Consider the following 25,787-nt stretch of genomic DNA (forward strand, 5'->3'; position numbering starts at 1 on the left):
CGTCTAATTACGAATGTTCCCTCTAATTGCGAACATTTGGCTGCTGTTGGCATGAAGAGCCAACAGCAGCGCCGCGCAGTGGAGAGAAGGCAAAGAGTAGGTACGTCACGCGTTGAAGATTAACCACCTGCAGACAATGACGCGCTCCCGCCTCGTACTGCCCATCCTATCAGAGCTCGCGCGCCGCGGCAGCTGCAGTCAAAAGGAAGCCGCATTCGGCCCCAGTTGCGGCTGGTGGGTGTATCAGTGAGTGTATCAGCTATGTGTTGGCTGATACGTGCTCCCTGAAGTGCTGCACAATATAGGGCTCACCTTTCCTTTCTTCAAACAGACACACTTTTCTCAGATAGTACAACAGCGCGTCAGAACAAGTCGTATCGGATGTGAGCCTTAGTGGAGGCGTCGGGTCCATCTGGGTTCGTCGACGCGCAGCGCCGGGGTCAACGGAACGCACAACTACGGCTGAAACGACAGCTTGAGCGCGCGTCGACTGATCCTTACATTGTAGCTAAACGAGAGAATTTGGAAGCAGGCAAGTTGAGAAAACGTCGCGGACGTGTAAATGAAACTGCTGCACAGCGCCGTCTCGACGTTGATGCCGAGGTCACGAGAAACGCGCGAGCTAACGAAACTCATGAACAGCGACAACACCAATACCGCGTAAACCCCGCCGTTCAAGCTATGAGCACTCGACGGGTAAAGGAGTCTGCGGGAGAGTATGCCGCGCGCTTGGTTAAATACGTATAGGTTCATTGAAGAGTGGAGCTACTGGCGCATACCCAATAACCTAAGTTGGCATCAGAGAGGTTCACTGGAGACTAGAACAGACACACCCGTGATAAGCTAAGACAAACTATGCAAAACCAGGGTTAACGCTGCTAGCGCAAGATAGTTCATGCTTGTCCAGAGCTAAATAGTCAGCCAATTCTTTCTAAAGGCTCAGTGGCGAGACACCAGTGCCGACATGACGCCGACGGTCAGCCGACTTGTCAACAAATCGTGTCGCTGAGAGACATTTTGTCACACTAGGACGGCGCCGACGTGACCGACGATGACGAGTCGTCGTAGTGTCAGAACCTTTCCTGCCAACGACGCCGACAAAAAAAGTCTGCCAGAACTGAGAACTGAGGTGAAACAGCGCGAAAAAGACGAGGACACAAGGAAACAATCACCACAGACAAGCGCCGACTGCCCACTGGAAGTTTATTTGAAAATCACCGGGCATTTATACCTTCTTCAGCATAGGCATGTGCACAACAGTCGCAAGAACATCTGCAAATCAACATTTTAATCCTTCTTCGAAAAATGTGATTTCTTTTCCCGACAAGGCAAGAAAGAGAGGGAGTGCTTACACATTTACCTCCTTCCTTTCTTATATGAAAGGCCTCTACTATTTCCCTTTCCTTCTTACCCTTTCCTTTCCCTATGAATTTTGTCTTTTCAAATATGGGGGTGCATTGACACCTGTTACAGTGTCCAGCTAAATGACTCCCATAGCCATTCTTTAGTTTAGTGCTGTGCTAACGAGCTCTTTCATTGAAGCACTGTCCCGTTTGACCTATATAAGATTTTCCACAGCTGAGCGCTATTTGAAGATGACGTTGCGCCTGCACTCAGTGAAACAAGTTTTATGATTTCTGGTGCACAGGTGCCTTTCGCGCTTGTTTATGCGATTACATATCGAGGTCAACTTACACGGGGCACTGAAAACCAAATTAATATTATGTCTATTGGAAACTTTCTTCAGATTGTGTGACAACTTGTGTAGGTATTGCACCGCGTGCGCTTGTCTTTTGTCTTTGTTTCCTTTTTGGGAAGCATCGGAACTTCTTTTCTCTTTCTGCAATATGGCTTCGCATACTGAAGTGATCACAGAACTGGGAAAGCAACCGCCGTGGTTGCTCAGTGGCTATGGTGTTGGGCTGCTGAGCACGAGGTCGCGGGATCGAATCCCGGCCACGGCGGCCGCATTTCGATGGGGGCGAAATGCGAAAACACCCGTGTGCTTAGATTTAGGTGCACGTTAAAGAACCCCAGGTGGTCAAAATTTCCGGAGTCCTCCACTACGGCGTGCCTCATAATCAGAAAGTGGTTTTGGCACGTAAAACCCCAAATATTATTATTATTAGAACTGGGAAAGCCTGCGTTCTGTATTCGCGATATCTGATTTAAAAAACTTTGATCGCACTCATGCTCACATGACTTACTAAGCGCTGCCTTAATGCACGTTGTTGCTATGTCTCTCTTAATCAATTTAGAGTGTTCGTTGTCGTAACGCAACAAGGTTTTCTTAGATCTGGGATTATATCCCCAGCATACGGGCTCGTCCAAAGAAAAACAGAGGTTAATATCTAGAAACTGAATACGGTTGTTAATTGGCAATTCATACGTGAACTTAAGTCCTCCCGATGAGTTGATGAACAAGTTCAAGATTTCTTCGACCGCGTCATGAAAATGTATACAGGTATCTTTCTTCATAACAATTAAGTAGTCGTCAACATATCTAAAGACTCGCCTTACAGGCATGTCCACCAACTTAGCAGAAATTACATTGTCAACCGAGGATAAAAAAAATGTCACATAATATGGGGGCGATTGCTGATCCTATACAGATGCCAGTGCGTTGGATGTAGAATTGGCCATCATAATTTACAGCAGTTGAATGAAGATAAAAATCTAAAAGCGCAAAAAATTGTCGCTTTTGACACATACAGAATTCTCAAAATTGACTCCGAAATCTTCTATCCTATCACGCACAGCGCACATCAAACCTTCTCGTGGCACAGAATAATATAAGTCATCTACATCTACTGAAAATGTGGTTAGTGCTGTTCCCTGGTCTTCATTTATCGCCAAGATAACTTCTTCCGAGCTTCTTACCAGGAAAGAGTCATTTATCTGCAACATCTTGAGATGGCCTTGCAGAACTTTTCTTACATGATATTGCCATGACGTCTTATCGGACACAATAACCTTGAAAGGGTATTCAGGCTTGTGTGTCTTGCAAGTGAAGAAAACATCAAGGAACTCCGTCTCCGCTTTGTTCACAAGCTGCCGTAACGAGTCTAGGTGCAAGTCTTTGAGTAGCTTCAGGGTGGCCTTCTTTTGCTTTTGGGGGTCAAACGAAACAGCTTTGAAATTTTTAATAATATCTTGCTTGGATTTCTGGTTCATAAGGTTTTTAGGCAGAACAACAAAACCGCCTTCTTTATCTGCCTGTAGTACTTCAAGCTCATCATTCTTTAGTTTCTAGATAATAACCTCTGTTTATCTTTCGACGAGCACATATGCTGTGCCCCGCAGGGGCGCCTGCGTCAGCAGGCGTTTGGCGTGTTGCGACATCACGTACCCGAGCACACGAGGGTTGGACCCTCCCGCGTGTAGCCGTGCGCGGCTTAGCCGTGTCTGGGGAAAGGGGGATCCTGGAGGTTGAGCCGATGCTTGGTGTTCGGACCTTTAAGGCCCCCCGGCGGAGACAACACACCTCTTCGGCCTCTGCTTCACATAGACGGCACCCCCGGACTGACCCACCCGGGGGAAATCGGTAGTCTCCTCTTCCTGTCTCTCTCTTCTCAAACCTTCGTCTTTCTCTCACGTTATATCTTTCCTGTCTTCTTCTCTCTTCCATTTACTTCCTTTCTCCACGGCGGCAACGGTTAACCTTGTGTGGATATCCTACCTTGGGTACACCATATTGGGTTATAGTGATGGCGTACGGCTGGCGTCGTGCAAGCTTGTACACAAGCTCTGCCGCGTTCCCTCGGTGAGCTCCATGGTGGGCGGTCGGCGCTGTTGCCGAACACACACACTTTCCTATGGTAGCTCAAATCTCTGTTGTTCAAGATCGGCGTCTGAAAAGATGCCGCACAGAAGTACCATTTCAATTCTCCTTTCGAAGCAACGCTCCATCTTTCCCCAAATACTATGTAGTCCACAGTGAAAGCAACACGCCTGTCAGAAAACTCTCTCCATTCCTGGTAGCCAAATGCGTGAAAGATAAAATCGGACAGACATACATACGAAGCCTCCAAAATGTCTAGCGGGGACCTCCTCCTAGAACTGAATAACAAAGATCAAGCAGATAAGCTGTCTGAACTTCCAGTATTGGCGATGCGACAGTGACTGTCTCAACCCACAGAACACTTAATACAAGCAGGGGAGTAATAACTAAAGAAGACTTTATTGGTTTAAGCGACGAGGAACTGCTGGAAGGTTTCCAGGAACAAAATGTCACCAAAGTACAAAGAATAGTAATCCGCAGGAACGACCAAGAAATCCCCACCAAACCTGTCATACTCACCTTCGAAACAAGCATAATGCCTACTTCACTCGATGCAGGTTACGTTAAAGTCAATGTAAGACCATATATCCCGAACCCCAGACGATGTTTCAAGTGTCAAAGGTTCGGACATGCTTCACATGCATGCCGAGGCCAAGCAACCTGCGCTAAATGCAGCTCAAATGATCACCAATCTAACAACTGCACCACTTCGCCACATTGTGGTAACTGTAAAGGAGATCATCCAGCATACTCGCGGTCTTGCCCATGTGGAAAAAGGAAAAAGAAATCATTGCACTAACTGTGAAAGAAAAAATTTCTATCTTTGAAGCCAGGAAGCGGCTATCATACCTTACGCGAAGAAGTTATGCTGATGTGACGCAGGCGGGGGCAGTGTCAGAGTCCTCCGAGCCCACGCGCAGTGGTGCCGCAGTGACTCCTCCCGCCCCCATGGTGGAAGCAGTCAGTACTGCTCCGCCCTCTTCAACGGCCCTGCACACAGCAGTCCCGCAGGGCCCTAAGATCAAGCGCACTGAAAGGCCCGAGACACGTGTCTCGGCGCCAAACTCTCGGTCCTCCAGCGCCTCAGAGAGAGCAATGGAGGTCGAAACAAAAACCCCGGTGTCCTCGACACCAAAGGAACAAGCGCTCTCTCGAGCGCGGTAAGAGGGACAAAATCCCAATAACAACTCTAAATAAGAAGGCGATAACGTAAGGGTTATCGCTCTGTTCTATCTGCCTTCTTCAGATCCATGTCACCTAACATCTTTCTTATCTCCCATTCACTCGTTAATATCATTTTTTACCTTTCAATATTATAATGGCTTTTATGATCCATTGGAATTGTAGAGGTCTCTTACATAACTTAGGTGACATAAAAGACCTGTTAATAAACTTCTCTCCTGTGGCCCTGTGCTTACAGGAAACCAACCTAGGCGATAAACACAAAAACATTTTAAAAGGTTTCACAGCTGTACGGTGCGACCGTACTCAGGCGAACCGGCTGTCAGGTGGTGTAGCCATTGTTCTTCCAGGTGGTATAGCAGCCAGAGAAGTTCGCATTAACACTCACATAGAAGCCGTTGCTGTCACCATTTTAGCTCACAAAACCATCACCATTTGTTCAGTATACATTCCGCCGCATTCACGTTTTGCCGTAAGAGACCTAGAGTTAATTTTAAACCAGCTACCTGAACCATTTTAATAGGCGGTGATTTTAATTCACATAACACGTTATGATGTAGTAAAACTACTGACAACAGGGGTCAAACGCTTGAAGATTTTATCCTAACAAATGACATATGCCTTTTAAACACCGGTGCGGCAACTTACTACTCCCAAAGCACCAGACCTATGAGTTGCTTAGATCTGGCACTGTGCTCTCCATCTCTGTTTTGCGATTTTCAGTGGAATGTTATTGAGAACCCCTATGGTAGTGACCATATGCTTGCTATCATTAAAAGAACATCACCTTTACCTACCATCCCACTGAGGCCACCCCGTTGGAAACTCCATCTAGCAGACTGGCCTCTCTTTACTGAAAAGGCCACTCTGGATAACATATCAGATGAACTAACCATAGATGAAATGAACGATCAGATCACCGCCTGTATACTCGCTGCAGCAGCAGTATCAATCCCACAGTCGTCAGGCTTCCTAAGAAAAAACCTAAAACCCTGGTGGACGAAAGAATGTACGCAAACAAAAAACTACAAAACAAAGCGTGGGGTATCTTTCGGCGATATCCAACACAAGATAATCTACTCTCTTTCAAAAAAGGAAAAGCGAAAGCCAGGTACACACGCAGACAAACAGAAAGACAGTCATGGAAAAATTATGTATCGTCTATAAATAATTCAATAACATCCAAACGAATGGGGGATCAGCTTCGCAAGTTTAGAGGCGATTACGCTTCTTATACTAGCCCCATACTGTCACCTTCAGGCACAAAAACAAATATAGAAGAACAAGCAGACTTATTAGGGCAACATTTCCATGATATATCAAGCTCGTAAAACTACTCTGCGGCATTCCTGAAACATAAGCAATTAGCAGAAAAACTAAAGCTTCCGACCACAGGAAGTTCAGAAAGACTGTATAATGGCGCTTTAACACTTCCAGAAATCAACGGAGTACTTATTAATGGCAAGAAAACAGCACCCGGTCCGGACAGGGTACACTATTCAATGCTAGCTCACCTATCCCCTAAAGCAGTTGAGACCTTGCTTCATTTCTTCAACATAATCTGGGAAACGGGAAAAATGTCCAAAGAGTGGAAGAAAGCTATCATAATCCCGTTCTTGAAAGCTGGAAAACCTCCCACAACAGCAACCAGTTATAGACCCATAGCACTCACAAGTTGTCTCGCAAAGTCCTATGAAGCCATTATCAACATAAGATTGACATACGTCCTTGAAACAGACAACATGTTAGATAACCATCAGTGTGGATACAAGAAAGGTTGCTCCACAATAGACCACCTAGTTCGGCTGGAAGTCGAGATACGTGCGGCCTTCCGACACAAGCAATATTGTCTCACAGTTTTCTTTGATCTTGAAAAGGCGTACGACCCAACATGGAGGTTTGGTATCTTAAGGGACTTAGCAGATTTAGGAATCCGGGGTAGAATGCTGAAATGTCTAGCCGATTTCATATCGAACCGAACATTCCAGGTGCGTTTAGGAACGGCGCTGTCACGAGTATTCATTCAGGAAAATGGTGTGCCACAAGGACGCATACTAAGCACAACACTCTTTATAGCAAAAATGAACTCTGTTAACAAAGTCATTCCCCCCTCTGTTATGCACTCCATATACGTCGATGATCTGCAAATAGCGTGCCGCGCCTCAAACTTACAAACATGTGAAAGGCAGCTCCAGATAACAATTAATAAACTAACCAAGTGGGCTGAGAAAAATGGCTTCCGCTTCTCTACTCAAAAAACCGTTACAGTGCTATTCTCGCAGAAACGAGGATTGTTCTTAGACCCGGTTCTAAAATTGAATGATGTCGCGCTGCCGGTAAAACAAGAATATAAATTCTTGGGAGTAATCTTTGATAAAAAAACTAAACTTCCTAGCCCACATTTAAACATTAAAGTTTAAGGCAAATAAAGCATTGAATATCCTAAAAGGTTTGTCTCATAAGCACTGGGGTTCCGACCGAATCTGTCTTTTACGTATTTACCGGTCTCTTGTGCGTAGCCTTCTAGGCTACGGCTCCGTGGTTTACGGCTGAGCCAGGCAGTCCTACATCCAACTACTTGATCCAGTACATAACCTTGGATTGCGACTGGCAAGTGGTGCCTACAGAACGTCACCCATTCAAAGTTTATATGTTGAGTGTAATGAACCCTCATTACAGCAGCGCAGAGCATTACTAACATTCTCTTACCTACTCAGAATTCAGTCATCACCGCAACACATATGCTACAACATCCCTACACAGTGCAACTCACACTTACGCTACGCAAATAAACTGAACAAGATTAGGCCACTTGTCCTGCGGTATGAGCAATACTGTCGGGATTATGACATCCCCCACGAAGTCCTCCAGGTTGCCAAGAAACCACAACGGTTGGCCCCATGGTACAATTTCACACAGTTGTGCGACTGGACATTAACACATTTAAAGAAAAGAAACACTCCACACGAACACATCATACAAGAATTCCGTGCTCTTCAGGACAAATATAAAAATCACATGGAATTCTACACGGATGGCTCCAAAACAAAAGAACACGTGGGTGTAGCGGCCGTAACAGAAAATTGGGAAACAAGTATTCGTCTACCAAAACATGCTTCTGTTTTCACTGCTGAAGTTTATGCTGAATGTGTTGTAGTTAAAAAGACTATCACTGGCAAGCACAAAAACACAGTCATATACACTGATTCCTTAAGTACACTGAAGGCTATAAATCTGAAATCTGAGTGTGAACCCCTGTTAGGGGACATACTAAACATGGTCACGCTTAACAAATATGGGAGATCAATCCGCTTCTGCTGGGTACCAAGTCATGTTGGGATACCGGATAATGAAGCAGCCGATAGATGTGCATCAATGGCAGCATTCAAAGACCTAATAAACAAAACACTTCCATATAAAGATAATATCCGTGCCATTAGGAAGGCCTTAACGTCAAAGTGGCAACACGAATGGGACCATTGAAGAGAAAACAAGCTATATCTCACTAAACCCGTACCTGGTGAGTGGAAGTCGTGCAACCATCAGGAGCGCTTTTTTGAAGTAGTTCTATGCCGACTTCGCATTGGGCACACGCACCTCACACACAATTATCTACTTACAAAATAAGACGTGCCAACATGTGAAAAATGCCAAGAACAACTAACAGTCCTGCATATACTACTCACATGCACACACATTGAAGTACAAAGACGAAACTTTTTGCACAACCTACATCAAATGCACATACCTTTACATCCTTCTTTTATTTTAGGAGATGATTCGATAATCCCATTACCTGACCTGCGTAAATTCCTAAACGACACTGGCTTTTTAAACAAAATGTAGATTAACACGGCCTTTCTCCTCTTAAATAGTATTATAAAACACCTCGTGTTTGGCGCAGCATAGCCTTAGCCGCTTTTGCGCCACTAAACCACATTTAACCAACCAACCAATATATGCTGGGGATATCATCCCAGATCTAAGAAAACTTCGTTGCGTTACGACAGCGCACACTCTAAATTGATTAAGAGAGGCAGAGCAACAACGTGCATTAAGGCAGCACTTAGTAAGTCATGTGAGCATGAGTGCGATCAAAGTTCTTTAAATCAGATATCGCGACTACAGAACGCAGGCTTTCCCAGTTCTGTGATCACTTCAGTATGCGAAGCCATTTTGCAGAAAGAGAAAAGTTCCGATGTTTCCCAAAAAGAAAACAAAGACAAAAGACAAGCGCACGCGGTGCAATACCTACACAAGTTGTCACACAATCTGAAGAAAGTTTCCAATAGACATAATATTAATTTGGTTTTCAGTGCCCCGTGTAAGTTTACCTCGATATGTAATCGCATAAACAAGCGTGATAGGCACCTGTGCACCACAAATCATAAAACTTGTTTCACTGAGTGCAGGCGCAACGTCATCTATCAAATACCGCTCAGCTTATATAGGTCAAACGGGACAGTGCGTCAATGAAAGAGCTCGTTAGCACAGCACTAAACTAAAGAATGGCTATGGGAGTCATTTCGCTGGACACTGTAACAAGTGTCAATGCACCCCCATATTTGAAAACACAAAATTCATAGGGAAAGGAACGGGTAAGAAGAAAAGGGCAATAGCAGAGGTCTTTCATATAAGAAAGGAAGGAGATAAATGTGTAAGCACTCCCTCTCTTGCCTTGTCGGGAAAAGAAATCACATTTTCGAAAGAAAGATTAAAATGTTGATTTGCAGATGTTTTTGCGACTGTTGTGCGTGCGCATGCCTATGCTGAAGAAGGTATAAATGTCCGGTGATTTTCAAATAAACTTCCAGTTGGCAGTCAGCGCTTGTCTGTGGTAATTGTTTCCTTGTGTCGTCATCTTTTTCGCGCTGTTTCACCTCAGTTCTAAGTATGAACCAAGTAGCCCCCATTTACTAATGCAAGTCTACCAACTGTCGTTCGGCCGGCCTTCATGTGATTGGCCGCTGAGCGAAAACAAACATCGCACCATCAACGAGATCGCCGCGGCAACTGCGCTTGTAGAAATATTCATTCGAGCTGAAAGCTAGTCAAAATAAGGTATTTAAGTTGAAATACACGCTTGCTAGCACGCGCCTGTCTTGCAGATAAAGTTTAGGGTGGTGTCGGTCTCGTTCAGCTGATGTTAGGCCTAGCACAGGCGATCAGTTCGTGCATTCCCTTCAGGCGGACCTTACGGGATATGCAATTGGGACGATGTAAACGGTTCTTATAGTTCAGTTCCAACCGTACGATTTGAAGGGAACCACTTCTCACTTCGTACGGTGCTCGCACAAAAAGCGAGAAGCGGGACACAGCACAGTGCCATTACCTCGTCACTGGTACTACGATAATACACGTAAGTGTGCACGTGAGCTTTAACACAAACATTCCGTCGTCACCAAGCCGTCGTTGTCATTTCACCATCCTCATTCCTGTGCGACAATTTTTTGTCAGGCCGTCGCCATTGTTCCGCCGTCTTCAATCTTTCGTCGCCAGTGCGCAGTCACCAAAATTGCGACTTCAATGCGTAGCCATCCTTCTGTCGATTTGTCATCGTCACCCCGTCGCAGTCGCACCACCGTTGCCCGTGCCATCGCCGTCATTCCTTCATCCTAATTACATCGGTGTCATACAGTTCGTCGTTCCAGCGTCGCCCTATCCCATTGTCATCATGTCGTCGTAGTCGTGCATGCTTTCGTCGCCATTCCATCATGTCATCGACGTCAGTGTGATGTATTCTCCCAATCGTTGTCACGACGTTGTAGCTGTTCTGTAACGTCGCCATGCCGTTATCGTGACGCCTTATAATCGTCATCCCATTCTCGTCATGCCATCCTCAGTGTGGCTGTTCTGTCATGGTCGTTCAAGTGCCGTCATCCATGCCGACGTCGTCACGCCGTTGCCGCTATTCCGTTGCCATCGTCATCATTGTCATGTCCGCAGTTCCCAATCACTTGGAAACTAATGAAACGACATTTTGTGGCTTTTACCGTGCGCACACGCATATACAATGGCCTCTTGCGCCATAAAACAGTGTTAATAATAACTCGTACAACGGCACACAAACGGCTGCTCTGCAGTACGCGCGATGACGGTCGATGCGAGACAAACTCCTTGAAAGTGCAGTCGAAATAATGTTCCGCAAATGCCAGGAAGAGTCGATAAATAGCGGTTTTTCAGAATCTTGAAAGGCTGCAAACTCGGCGCTAGCGTCACCTCCGACGCCACCCTGACGTATTCGAGCAGAAGTTAGGTAACCTACACGCAATTTTTGTTTTAGTTTTACTTTAGGATGGTACGGGGTACCTGCCACTGTCAGCAAATTTGGAGGGTTTTTTTTTACGCTAAGTTTAGCAATATGGGAGACATGGCGAAAGACCAGCAAGAATGGCCATGTTTCCCGCAACCGTTGTTTACATACTCAAGATATTCAGTATGCAAGCGCAGTGCGCATACTCAGTTTACCTCAGAGTTTACCTCAGAGTTAAGCAGGCACGTAATCAGTCTGTATTGACGCACTCGCCAAAAAGTATACCCCTGTATCTTTTGTATATGTGGAAAGCAACGACTGAGCTGAATTCACTTCGTATGCTTGACTTTATATAATATTGTCACGTGGTCGTGACGTCAAAGAACACAGTAGCAATACTGCGAAAGGCAAAAACTAGCTTTTATTGGGCGAGCCTGTGCCCACAAAACAGGCTACACTTAAAGCACAACGAGAGCGGCGAACACAGTCGGCGATCGTCGTAAATCTGATCTGCGGGTCAAGCGCGTCGGCTTTTATAGATCGGTCGTCGAATGTTCCAGATTAACCGTTCGGACCCGCGTGCCTTCCACAAAGTTCTACACCATTCGCGTCACGCGATGAAATCAGATAACACAACGCTCGGCTACAACAGACAGCCGGATAGAAGCATCCATAACTTTCCAGAAACTTCGGATACATGCAGGCGCGTCCCGCGCTGTGCGATTATATTCGTTAGGCGGCGAAACGTGGTCGCCCGATAAAGATAAGTACACGTGTCAATACCCCCCTCTTAAAAAGCATCGACCCGATGCTGTATACAAACGAAAGTAATAAAGAAAAACACCCGTAGCAAAGAAAACAACAAAATAAGGAAGTTCGTCAGCGTCCGTAAAAGGGTTTCAGACGCACCACGTGGACCACTTCAGATCGTGCGCGGCGCCGCTGTGAATGCGAAATTCCGTCTGGCACGACCTCATAGTCCAGTGCGCCAATACGTCGAATGACCTTGTAGGGTCCAAAATAGCGACGCAATAGTTTCTCACTCAGTCCTCGTCGGCGTATCGGTGTCCAAACCCAAACACGGTCACCGGGCTGGTACTCGACGAAGCGTCGTCGGAGGTTGTAGTGTCGGCTGTCGGTTCTCTGTTGGTTCTTGATCCGTAGGCGGGCGAGCTGTCGGGCTTCTTCGGCGCGCTGCCTTTTGGTAGAGCTTTAGTTTCAGCAAAGCGGGTGAGATAGTCCGTCGCCACGACGATCCACTTGTTCCCGGATGTTGACATCGGAAACGGCCCCAACAAATCCATCCCAATCTGCTGGAATGGTCGGCGAGGAGGTTCGATCGGCTGTAGTAATCCTGCTGGCCTTGACGGTGGTGTCTTGCGTCGTTGACAGTCTCGGCATGTCTTGACGTAACGGGCGACGTCGGCGGTCAGACGTGGCCAGTAATACCTTTCCTGTATTCTCGACAGCGTCCGGGAGAACCCGAGGTGCCCAGCGGTTGGATCGTCGTGTAGGGCGTGCAGTATTTCTGGACGCAGCGCTGACGGTACAACAAGAAGGTAGCTGGCGCGGACTGGTGAGAAGTTCTTCTTCACAAGCAGCTTGTTTTGTAGCGCGAACGAAGACAAACCGCGCTTAAATGCCCTAGGGACAACGTCGGTGTTCCCTTCTAAATACTCGACGAGGCCTTTTAGCTCCGGGTCTGCTCGTTGCTGTTTAGTGAAGTCTTCCGCGCTTATTATCCCAAGGAAGGCGTCGTCGTCGTCCTGCGGCGGGGGATCGATGGGGGCGCGTGATAAGCAGTCGGCGTCGGAGTGTTTTTTTCCGGACTTGTATATTACCGTGACGTCATATTCTTGTAGTCTGAGGCTCCTCCGCGCCAGCCGTCCTGAAGGGTCCTGTAAGTTAGCTAGCCAACACAACGCGTGGTGGTCGCTGACGACTTTGAATGGCCTGCCATAGAGGTAAGGGCGGAATTTAGCTGTAGCCCAAATGATGGAGAGGCATTCCTTTTCAGTCGTAGAATAATTGCTTTCCGCTTTTGACAGCGACCGGCTAGCATACGATATCACCCGTTCAAGTCCTTCTTTCCTCTGGACTAGGACGGCACCGAGGCCTAGGCTACTGGCGTCAGTGTGGATTTCGGTATCGGCGTCCTCGTCGAAGTGTGCAAGTACCGGCGGCGACTGCATGCGTCGTTTGAGTTCTTGAAATGCCTTGGCCTGCGGCGTTTCCCACTTGAACTCGACATCACATTTGGTTAGATGTGTTAGCGGCTCCGCGATGCGTGAAAAGTCCTTGACAAAGCGCCTATAGTAGGCACACATGCCAAGGAATCTGCGCACCGCCTTCTTGTCGGTTGGCTGCGGGAACTTTGCGATGGCAGCTGTCTCCTGTGGGTCGGGGCCTACTCCTGATTTGCTGATGACGTGGCCTAGGAACAAAAGCTCATCGTAAGCGAAGCGGCACTTTTCCGGCTTCAGAGTGAGCCCTGATGATTTGATGGCTTCTAACACTGTCGCAAGCCGCCTAAGGTGATCGTCGAAATTTCCGGCGAAGACAACGACGTCATCCAGGTAAACAAGGCACGTCTGCCACTTCAGTTCGGCTAAAACAGTGTCCATCACGCGCTGGAACGTTGCAGGCGCCGAGCACAGTCCGAATGGCATAACCTTGAACTCGTAGAGACCGTCTGGGGTGATGAAGGCCGTCTTTTCGCGATCTCTTTCGTCGACTTCTATTTGCCAATAGCCAGACTTGAGGTCCATTGACGAGAAGTATTTAGCGTTGCAGAGCCGATCCAGTGCGTCGTCTATCCGTGGGAGGGGGTATACGTCCTTCTTCGTGATCTTGTTGAGACGACGATAATCGACGCAGAAACGCAGGGTTCCGTCCTTTTTTTTCACCAAGACTACAGGAGATGCCCACGGGCTTTTGGACGGCTGGATGATGTCGTCGCGTAGCATTTCGTCGACTTGGTGCCTTATAGCTTCACGTTCTCGCGTCGAAGCTCGGTATGGGCTCTGGCGGAGAGGTCGAGCGCCCTCTTCGGTTATTATGCGATGCTTTGTGACTGGGGTTCGTCGAATCCTTGATGACGTCGAAAAGCACTCTTTGTATCGTCGAAGCAGACTTCTGAGCTGTTGTTGCTTAATCATGGGGAGACTTGGATTTATGTCGAAGTCTGGCTCGGGAACTACGGTCGTCGGGGTAGATGCGGCAGAATCCGAGAGGACAAACGCATTGCTGTTTTCCAGAATTTCCTTGATGTACGCGATTGTCGTGCCCTTGTTGATGTGCTTGAACTCCTGGCTGAAGTTTGTCAGCAACACTTCAGTTTTCCCTCTATGTAGTCGAGCGATCCCTCTTGCGACGCTAATTTCACGGTCTAGCAGCAGACGTTGGTCACCCTCGATAACGCCTTCTACGTCGGCAGGCGTTTTGGTGCCTACGGAAATGACAATGGTGGAGCGAGGCGGGATGCTGACTTGATGTTCGAGCACACTCAAGGCGTGGTGACTATGAGGGCTCTCCGGCGGTACCGCATGATCTTCCGACAGCGTTATGGACTTCGACTTCAGGTCGATGACTGCGCCGTGTTGGTTGAGGAAGTCCATGCCGAGAATGACGTCTCGTGAACACTGTTGGAGGATAACGAAGGTGACAGGGTAAGTCCGGTCGTGAATGGTAATTCTTGCCATGCACATTCCTGCCGGCGTAATCAGGTGTCCTCCAGCGGTCCGAATTTGAGGGCCTTCCCATGCAGGTTTAACCTTCTTCATCTGGACGGCGATGTGTCCACTCATGACTGAGTAATCGGCGCCTGTGTCGACTAAGGCGGTGACTGCGTGGCCGTCTAGAAGCACGTCGAGGTCGGTGGTTCTTTGTCTTGCGTTGCAGTTGGGTCTTGGCGTCGGATCACGGCTGCGTCGTGTTGAATTGAAGCTGGTACGTCGCGTCGTCAAGTCGTCTTTCGTCGGTGTAGTCTTGGCTTCCTGACTTCGTCGGGACGGCGGCGTGTCGTTATTATGTCGTCGAGATGGTCTCTTCGTCGTCTTCGTCGGCGGCGGCGGATCTTCGTCAGTTCGACGAACAGCAACCGCACCTCCATCGGTTGCTGCTTTTAGTTTTCCGGATATGGGCTCGCTGACCGGCCCCGGGCTGGGCCAGTGTATGGTCGGCGCTGCGGCGAGAGGTAGCGGCCTGGTGATGGCGAACGCGACGGTCGTCGAGAGCTCCATTGAGTAGTGGCGAGGTAGTCGACGATGTCACGTGGGCGCTCTCCAAGCTGTGGACGCGGCGCGTTGACGGCGAAACCTCGCAGTCCCATCTCTCGGTATGGGCATCGTCGGTAGACGTGACCTGCTTCTCCGCAGTGGTAGCAGAGCGGGCGGTGGTCAGGAGCGCGCGAAATGTCTGTCTTCCTCGGGTGGCTGCGCTGGGCGACGGGTGGGCGTGCTGGCGGCGCCGGTGGTGGTCGACGGAATTGCGGCGTTACGGGGCCCTGGCGCGGTCGTGGAAAGGGACCTTGACGGCGGGCGACGGCGGCGTAGCTCATCGCTTGCGGCTGAGGCTGCGGCGGTTCTGGTTGCACCTCAGGAACGCCAAGCGATCGGTGCACCTCTTCTTTTACGATGTCGGCGATCGAGGCCACTTGAGGCTGCGACGAAGGCAAGACCTTGCGCAGTTCTTCGCGCACAATGGCCCTGATGGCCTCGCGCAGATCGTCCGTGGCCAGTGATTGAATTCCTGCGTAGTGGGTAGAGCTTGTACGGCGGTTGAATTGCCGGTTCTGCATTTCGAGTGTCTTCTCGATGTTCGTCGCCTCACGAAGAAACTCTTCGACGGTCTTCGGTGGGCTTCTTACCATCCCGGCGAAAAGTTCCTCGTTTACACCACGCATCAGTAGGCGGACTTTCTTCTCCTCGGCCATATCCGGGTCGGCGTGGCGGAACGAACGGCTCATTTCTTCCGTAAAAATGGCAACGTTCTCGTTTGGTAGCTGCACTCGGGCGTCCAGCATAGCTTCAGCCCTTTTCTTGCGCACGACGCTTGTAAAGGTGCGTAGGAAGCCGGTACGGAACAGGTCCCACGTTGTCAAGGACGATTCCCTGTTCTCAAACCAAGTTCTGGCGGTGTCTTCTAAGGCGAAGTAGACATGCCGCAGCTTCTCGTCGGAGTCCCAGTTGTTGAATGTTGCGATTCGTTCGTAGGTCTCCAGCCATGATTCCGGGTCTTCAGTCGCTGCTCCACGGAAGGTTGGTGGGTCCCGAGGTTGTTGTAGGATAACAGGGGACGCTGGGGCAGCCATTGGAGTTGTCTTGACCACGATCTTCTTTGTCGTCTCAGGTAGATGTCCGTGCTCTGGGGGCAGTCCTTGCAGTCTGCGGCTAGCACGCTGGTCTTGGGCGATGTTGGTTCTGTCCTCGGGCTTCGGGCTTGGGTCGCGGCTTTGTGGGGGCGTTCGGTACATGAACGCACAAGCACCTCCACCAGATGTCACGTGGTCGTGACGTCAGAGAACACAGTAGCAATACTGCGAAAGGCAAAAACTTGCTTTTATTGGGCGAACCTGTGCCCACAAAACAGGCTACACTTAAAGCACAACGAGAGCGGCGAACACAGTCGGCGATCGTCGTAAATCTGATCTGCGGGTCAAGCGCGTCGGCTTTTATAGATCGGTCGTCGAATGTTCCAGATTAACCGTTCGGACCCGCGTGCCTTCCACAAAGTTCTACACCATTCGCGTCACGCGATGAAATCAGATAACAAAACGCTCGGCTACAACAGACAGCCGGATAGAAGCATCCATAACTTTCCAGAAACTTCGGATACATGCAGGCGCGTCCCGCGCTGTGCGATTATATTCGTTAGGCGGCGAAACGTGGTCGCCCGATAAAGATAAGTACACGTGTCAATATTACCAAGCACTGTCCACCATGCAACATAATTTATCGTTGTGTGTTTTGTGCTACGGTTGGTAAATTAATTTTTCTATTCGATTAACCAATAATCATTCATCATTTTAGCCTTTGTTTGATTGCTTTAGAATAATCATTCACCGATATTACCAACCCTACTTTGTACGACATACAATAGTAAAAAAAAATGGGCAAGTTGCCTAATATTCCTTGAAATTACTTATTAGCTACGTGGCACTCACATATTTCAAAATTTTGTCACAGCTAGGTTGGGCACCCTGTATATTGAAGGTGTTTGCACGGTTGCTGCGCGCATCGCAGTAAACCTAATTTAGGGAAATTTAATAAAACGCATGCCAACATGAATTCATGTCAGGGTGTAACAAAAAAAAGCAGAAATGTGCGTCGCTATTCGTAACCAGATTGGACACCAGAATGTCTGCCTCGAAAATTTGGTGGCAAATAGCGGCTCAAAGTGGTTGAAATTTTGGTGCTGTCCTCAGCCTAAAGCAGGGCTTGATATTCGGTTCCTTAGCTGAATTTAGGGAGCCTGCCCATACATGGTAATTCTTTGTATGCAGCGGTTGCCTGTAAACTGAGGTTGGGTCCGGATGCCACTGATGTGATCAGGAGGCGAAACCGAAAGGCTCGGTCGCATGGTCGGTAGGAACGGTGTCTGCTGTTCGATGCTTTTGTGCGCGGCCATGCACTATCACTGCTTTGCCATTCGGACAAAATTGCTAATCTCGTTAGGTCGAAGTAAGATTAACTTGGTCTTCGAAGCATTTCTCCTGTATTAAAGTTCTGAAGAGTCTATCATTGTAATTTCATTTGTAAGTCAAATTCGTCTAATCAATATGTTGGCGTTCGCTCATAAACCTTAGTGTCAAAAAAAGCTATTGGCGCTGGGCACTCTGTGCTCACTGCAACGAAAAAAGTGCATTGATTATCGTTTCGCTTCCCATGTTCGGTATTAATTCCTCTGAAACATTTATATTGAATTTGCTTATAATCTACACATACCCGCCGTGGCTGCTCAGTGGCTATGGTGTTTGGCTACTGAGCACGAGGTCGCGGGATCGAATTCCGGCCACGGCGGCCGCATTTCGATGGGGGCGAAATGCGAAGACACCCGTGTACTTAGATTTAGGTGCATGTTAAAGAACCCAGGGCGGTCGAAATTTCCGGAGTCCTCCAGTACGGCGTGCCTCATAATCAGAAAGTCGATTTGGCACGTAAAACCCCCAAATCTTTTTTTATTATCTACACATCTTTCCCCCGCATCGGTCACCATTGTCGTGAGATCCAAAAGTTTACGTGACATTTGCTCCGTGCCTACTTTGTCCTGGTCTTCTGTCCTCCAGGCTGCACCTGTCTCACCGCTGCCAGCCTCTACAAATGGCCAGGAGACGGAAGCAGAGAGTTGCTCCTTTTGCCTCGAAGCCATTTCGTGGAGCCAAAGACAGCCGGCCGACTATCGGGAGATTGTCGAGAAAGCGATACACGGTAACAACATATACGCAGGACAGAGAAGCTGCGTTAGGCAGATGTCGCAACACTCGATAGCCTCGCTGGTGTGCCACTATTTTCTTTTGATATACTGCAGGCCCATCACGGCCCGTGTAGGAGTGAGTACATAAATGGTCAGTAGTAGAAGATACAAAAATTGGTAATTATTTGTGGTGAAAATTCAATGCACTGTATTAGGTTCGTAAATGAGTCAATGTTATCGCACCACACAATATCACTAGACAAATTGTTCTAGTGGAAGATAGTAGACTGAAGAAGGCAGCATTAGTGAGTGCTAACATGACTTAATGGTTGGCGGATTGTTTTGGAATAACTCAGTCCCGATGAGTGCTCGTGAGGGTGTCGTAGGTAATTAGAACACATTGTGTTCAAATGGCCTTGATGTGATTGATAAATGAATTTGTCATGAAATTATTCTTCTCTGCGAAAGTGCTTTAACGTTTGCCCTTCCGAGAAAACCTGAAGCACTAGACTGCCTTGAGTAATCAGAATGCATAAATCTGACTGCTAGCTTTTGCATACGTTCTATTTTATTAATGAGATATTTTTTATGTGAACTCCAGATGAAATCGTCGTACTCTAAGCATAACCTTATTAGTGTGTTATTAGTATTAGTACATATACTGTGGCGAAGAAAGCATACGTCGCCTTAAAGAAGACAAGTGCACTTGTCGAAACGTTGGCTCCTGCTTCCACCTTGTTATCGTTTTGCTCATCGTCTTGAATTTCCATCTCCAGCATTCCCCGTGTTTCCCTTATTAGTGTCTTGTAAGTATGTTGCTTGGCATGTAGTGGTGTAAAACGCAATTTCCCTGTTAGGAATAATTGCTTTCCGTTACTGCTAGCGTGTACTCGCGAACACGTTCAATATATTAGGGAGGGAGTATTGCTGGGCAAGAGGAGCTTCAGTAATATACTTGCCAACGTAGGGTGCAGCCGAATCAGGCTACCAGTGACTGTACTGGCATGCGCAAGTGAAAGACAGAGAGAAGGAAAATAACTTTTAATCAAGAACCGTGGCCTGGTTCGCCGGCCTGTGTAATAAATATTGTAATAGATACGAAAGGCACGGACAAGAAGAAAGACGAAGAGGACGGGGAGTTTGAGAGGCCGGGCTGCGCTACGATCACGCTACGGTCATCGTCCATCTCCTGTAAATAAAATCATTTCTTCTCAACTCTTCGTAACAGTTGTGGTGGAAGGTGCGGGGTAATCGACACCCGAAGACGGAAGCTGAACCAGAAGTTCTTTGACGGAGCCGTCGCATTGCTGGACTCCCACCGAATCTACCGGAGTTGAATATGTCCCACGATGCAGACGAACAACGGCCCATTCCAACTGCTGCGCCGACAAGTTCCGTTCTACAACTGAGAGATGCGCGTCCCTTTGCCGCAAGATCGGACGAAGACGTCGAGGAATGGCTCATCCACTATCACCGGGTGAGTGCCGCCAACAAGTGGAACAGCGCTTCTCAGCTTTCGAACGTCGTGTTCTTTCTAACGGATACGGCGTTGTTGTGGTTCGACAATCACGAGGAAACGTTCACAACATGGGGAAGATTTGTTTCGGAAATCAAATAGCGATTCGGCAACTCGGCGACGAAAAAGAAAGGGGTAGAACAGACGCTACTACAACGTGCGCAAGTGCCAGGCGAAACCTGCACGACCTACATTAAGGCGGTAATAAAACTGTGTAGGATGATGGACTCTGGAATGTTTGAGGAAGACAAAGTCGGGCACATCCTGAAAGGAATTGCCGAAGATGTTTATAATTTCCTCATCGCAAAAGACAACCTGGCTTCCGTCGCTGACATCATTTGGCACTGTCGTACTTTCGAGCAACTGAAGACGAGGCGCCGAAGTTTGTCAGGCTAGCCAATGTGACGACAGTTGCAAGCGTGGACAGCAACGAGCACCTCGATCTGGCATCAACGATCCGACGAATAGTTTGGGAAGAGCTCAGCCTCCACGCGCAAGTGACACATCCAGGCACTCATAGCTTCCGCCTACCACCAGATTTTGAGCCAAACGTGGCATTCTTCTCCCTGTATCCTGCGGCGAGGGGCACTGAGGATTATGAAATCGCGCCCCGACAGCAGCCACGTCTCTACGACAGAGGTCCTACTTATGACGCTCGGCCACAGCGGGGGCAGCCGCGTTTTTACCCACGAGGCCCTGTAACTTCTGTCAGGCCGCGACAAGAACAGCACCGACCCTACTACCACGACGCTACTTATACACGATATAACGGATTTCACCGAGCCGCAGAGACACGTTATCCACATGACAACGAACTTTCTCGCCGTCCGCAGCAGCTTAGCATTCGTTTCGAGGAAGATGCTGTGAACCGCGACTCTCCCGTGTGCTGCAACTGCGGTTACACAGGCCATATAGCTCGGTATGGTCGCCAAGGCCGTCAATCACGGACACCACCGATGTCCTCGCCACCCAGAACCCGTACTTCATATGACTTGCGGACGACCGATTTGCTTCCAATGGACCACTTCTCACTCGAGACCAGACGCAGCGATTCGCCAGCTTCTGAGCGGAGTTTGACGCCACCAAATAACCGTCCCCGTCACTCTCCGTCCCCTCGGCGCCGTTCTTCGTCACCGCAGCCGGGAAACTAGCATCCGCGGCCAATGGAGGTGAGGTCGCCTGTCGGTCTTTGCAAGAAATACCTCTGCCTGTTGTGATGCTCAAAAACAAATTGGATGTCTCGATTGACGAAATACCGACCATAGCGTTAGTTGATATTGGGGCGACTATGTCTGTGACGAGCCTCGCTTTCAAAAACCGTCTAGGCCACAAAGTTATGTTTTCTTGGAACAACGGTATTACCTTTCCTGGAGTAGGCGGCGAGTGGCTTCATCCCCTTGATGTTTGTATTGAGTGTTTTGTTGGGTGGGAAAGTTTTCATGTCGGAATTCCTTGTTCTTTCTCGTTGTTCGCGCGATGTTATTCTTGGTATCGATTTTATTGAACAGTGCGGCGCTTCCGTGGACTGTGGTTGAGGCGAAATATCATTGAACAAGTTAATTAAATCAGCACATTCCGAACAAAGCTCGCGTGGCGAAGACAGGGACACACACACTCAGTGTTCTTGATGAAGTGATTGCACCATCGTGGTGCCTGATGCCCGTTCGTGTTTCTGCAACTACTCCTGACGCTGCTTGTGTGGACCTTGTAGTTAGGCCTCTCCGCATGAACTGTGCTAAAGAAGATATACTTGTGCCCTGCTCTGTTGTGTGCATGACGAATGGAATCGCCACATTGTGGGCGCTGAACTGTTCCGCCACGCCGGTTGTCCTTCCTCGCGGTATGAAAATCGCTCTCTTCGATGAAGCCGCATGTAACTCAATGGCGGCCCTAACTACGGACGTCTCTACAGCTTGCTCTCCTTGCGCTAATAGCCATTTTGAAGAGCTAATACTTGGCATGATCAGCAAGGCTCTCGGTACGTCGGAACGGCAAGCACTGGTACATGTCCTTGCCAGGCATGAGGCTGCATTCGACTTCACGCATGGAGATGCACCCCTTCATTTACCTTCGTCCCGCGCTCGTCACAGGATAGATACCGGCTCCGCACACCCCATCCGCCAGAAGCCCTACCGAGTGTCATCCTCCTAGCGCAAAGTTATTGCAGAGCAAGTCAAGGAGATGATGAACAAAGGTATCGTTCAAGAGTCGTCTAGACAATGGGCAGCCCAAGTAATCCTGGTCCGAAAAAAAGATGGCTCCTGGAGATTCTGCGTGGATTACAGACATCTAAACGCAGTGACGAAGAAGGATGTCTATCCACTACCGCGAATCGATGACGTCATTGATTGCTTACACGCTGCTTCTTACTTCTCAACAGTTCATTTGCGATCGGGGTATTGGCAAATACCCATGGACCCTGCTGACTAGAAAAAGACCGTTTTCGTGACTCCAGATGGCCTATTCGAATTTAATGTTATGCCTTTCGGCCTTTGCAATGCTCCTGCCACCTTCGAAAGATTCATGGACACAGCACTACGTGGTCTAAAGTGGGAGATCTGCATGTGTTACCTCGATGATGTTGTAATCTTTGGCCGCTCGTTTGAAGAACATAACGAACGCCTCAGCCTCTCGACTGCATTGAGAAAGCCGGACTGGTTCTAAACTAAAAAAAATGTCGGTTTGGCGAACGTCAAACACTGGTCCTGGGACACTTAGTCGACAAGGATGGCGTCAGACCCGGTCCTCGTAAGATTGAAGCGCTGAGCTTCTTCAAGCCAACGCAATAAACACGAGAACTTCGCTCATTCGTTGGCCTATGTTCGTATTTTCGTCGTTTTGTTCCCCCGGTTTGCCGACATCGTTTACCCGTTGACAAGTATTTCGCGACAAAATGCATCCTTCAATTGGACACCAGAGTGTGACGCATAATTCTCTCAACTGAAGCTTATATTAGCGTCAGCAGCCCTCTTGCGTCACTTCGATCCATCTTTCCGACTGAAGTTCACACTGATGCTAGTGGAATTGGGATAGGAGCGATGCTTGTACAACGTCACAGTGGCGCAGAACATGTTGTCGCATATGCCAGCCGTTGCCTGAGCAAATCTGAACGCAATTATACGGTTACGGAACAGGAATGTCTGGCAGCTGTTTTCGCCATACAGAAGTTTCGGTGTTATCTTTACGGTAGACCATTCAAGATTATCACCGACCATCATTCTTTATGCTGGCTGGTCGGTTTGCGCGATCCCTCTGGTCGCCTCGCACGTTGGGCGCTGCGCCTCCAGGAATACAACTTTGTGGTGTCGTACAAGAGTGGCCGTCGTCACGCTTACGCAGACTGCCTCTCTCGGATTCCTCTTGCGGCTGCCGACTGCGATGCTGAGAATTTTGACGACTGTCTCGCTGCTGTTACTTCTACGTTCCCTCACGCGGCAGCCTTTCAGCGAGAACAACGGAGTGATGTTACCCTCGATCCACTTTTTCTCGCCGCCCGTACTTCTCAGTGCTGCGGTCGCTTTACTGTACATGATAAATTACTCTACAAAACTAATTACTCCGGGCATGGAGCGCATTTTCTGCTTGTTGTCCCCGAGAGTCTCCGCTCCGACGTTCTACGCGCCATGCATGACGATGTGACATCCGGCCATTTCGGCTTCGTACGAACGCTACACCGCACGCAGGAGCGCTTTTACTGCCCCAAGATGTACGAAACAACCAAGCGCTATGTCGCTAGTTGTGAAACGTGCCAACGTCACAAGCGACCGACCACCGTAGCCCCGGGTCCCCTTCGGCCATTGACACCACCCAGTACGCCGTTCGAGCAAGTAGGCGTTGACCTTTTGGGTTGATTCCCGTTATCTAACAACAAGAACGGTTGGATAATTGTTTGCGTAGACCATCTTACACGGTATGCAGAAACTGCAGCCATACCATCTTCCACCACCGCTTGCGTGGCGATCTTCATGCTGCGTTCCGTGGTCCATCGTCATGGCCCACCACGTGTCATCATCAGCGACCGTGGTCGCCAGTTCACTGCTGATGCCATTGAAGAGTTACTTCGCTTGTGCACTTCAGTGCCGTCATCGCGCGCCGTATCATCCACAGAACAATGGCCTCGTTGAAAGGACAAACAGAACGCTGACCAACATGCTTGCCATGTACGTCTCCTCCAATCATAAGAACTGGGACGATGTGCTGCCCTTCATCACTAACGCATACAACACGGCGAAGCACGAAACCACGAACTATAGCCCATTTTGTCTCCTGTATGCAAGGTTACCGCGAAGCCCTCTGGACACTTTCTTACCCTTCGTTCGGCACAGTGATGATTCTGTATCGAAGACTTTGTGTCTCGCCGAAGAAGCCCGTCGAATAGCTCGTCTTCGTACTCAGGCCTCGCAAAGTCGGTCGAAAGAGCGATACGACGACCGTCACGTACAAGTATCGTTGGGAAAAGGTGACTTGGTCTTTCTTTGGACAACGCAACGCAAGCGTGGATTGTGCCAAAAGTTCTTGTCACAATATTCAGGCCTATCTTTAGTTGCGGACCGCCTGAGCGAACTCACTTACGTCATAGCTCGCCTACTGTGCAATGGTCGGCGATCAAGCAGAACTCAGCTGACTCATATTGCTCGACTGAAGCCTTTCTACCCTGCTTGTCCATCCTGACTCGCCCCGCGGGCTTCGTCTGCTTGTGGGGAAATGTAACAGATACGAAAGGCACGGACAAGAAAGAAGACGAAGAGGACGAGGAGTTTGAGAGGCCGGGCTGCACTACGATCACGCTACGATCATCGTCCATCTCTTGTAAACAAAACCATTTCTTCGCAACTCTTCGTTAACAATATACGATCCATATGCAAGTAAAGAACATGTTTTATTTACTGTACTGACATGCCCGTGTGATGGCGTTTACGTGCTAAGCGATGACTTTGCCGCCTTTCTATCCTAAAGCAATTTGATCTCGCTTATTGTCAAAATGTTGTGCCACTGGCAAAAAAAAAAACACATACGAAGTCTAGTGGAGTTTGTAATTTCCGGTAGATTATGATGCTTTTATAATTATGTGCTTGCAGCTTTGAAGGAGAAACTCGTGAAATTTTCGGTGCATTCAGTGTGCTGACGTGAGCTTCTTGGCTTCACTATGGCACAGACCCGGCTGTGGTAAAGGCCGTTCAGTGGGTGGAACTCGCGGAAGCCTTCTGCGAAAGCGTCATACGAGGCGGTGAAAACGCAGGAACGGTGGCCTGCCTCTGCGTCTTCTTTATCGCAGTAAGTTGGCCAATTCATGAACGGCCTGTGTTATCTGCCTGCAGGCGTTTGTCTTTTAGACTTGTTATAAGAGTGACCTGACATTGCCTACACCGAGGAATGTGACATTGCGTTTGGCATTTACGGAAGACAACGGTAACAGCCAGTATAGGATAGCACAGGTGCATGGCCGTGGCTGGGCAAAGACATTTAAATTGTATCGCTAAATTCAAGGAGCAGATGTCACGTACTGATGTGATAAGTATTTCAAACAGAGGTACAAGATACAAGTGAATTAATTATACCTCATACTCCGTATATTTGTCTCATTACTTTTATACATTCCTGCATTCCTCCTTATAGATGCACAGCACGGCCTGCCGCAAGGT

At 48.4% G+C, this 25,787-nt stretch overlaps 1 protein-coding gene across 1 annotated transcript in view; it reads left to right on the top strand.

Annotated features, from left to right (window-relative positions):
• The window catches only part of LOC142558333 (MIF4G domain-containing protein-like), a 76,486-nt gene that overhangs the window by 23,335 nt on the left and 27,364 nt on the right, over positions 1-25,787 (top strand). The window contains exons 2-3 of the mRNA XM_075670479.1: positions 18,502-18,643; positions 25,301-25,419. Coding sequence (XP_075526594.1) covers positions 18,502-18,643; positions 25,301-25,419 — 261 coding nt within the window. The remainder of the gene's footprint in view (positions 1-18,501; positions 18,644-25,300; positions 25,420-25,787) is intronic.

Source organism: Dermacentor variabilis, chromosome 9 (assembly GCF_050947875.1).
Source record: "Dermacentor variabilis isolate Ectoservices chromosome 9, ASM5094787v1, whole genome shotgun sequence".
Classification (NCBI taxonomy): Eukaryota; Metazoa; Arthropoda; class Arachnida; order Ixodida; family Ixodidae; genus Dermacentor; species Dermacentor variabilis.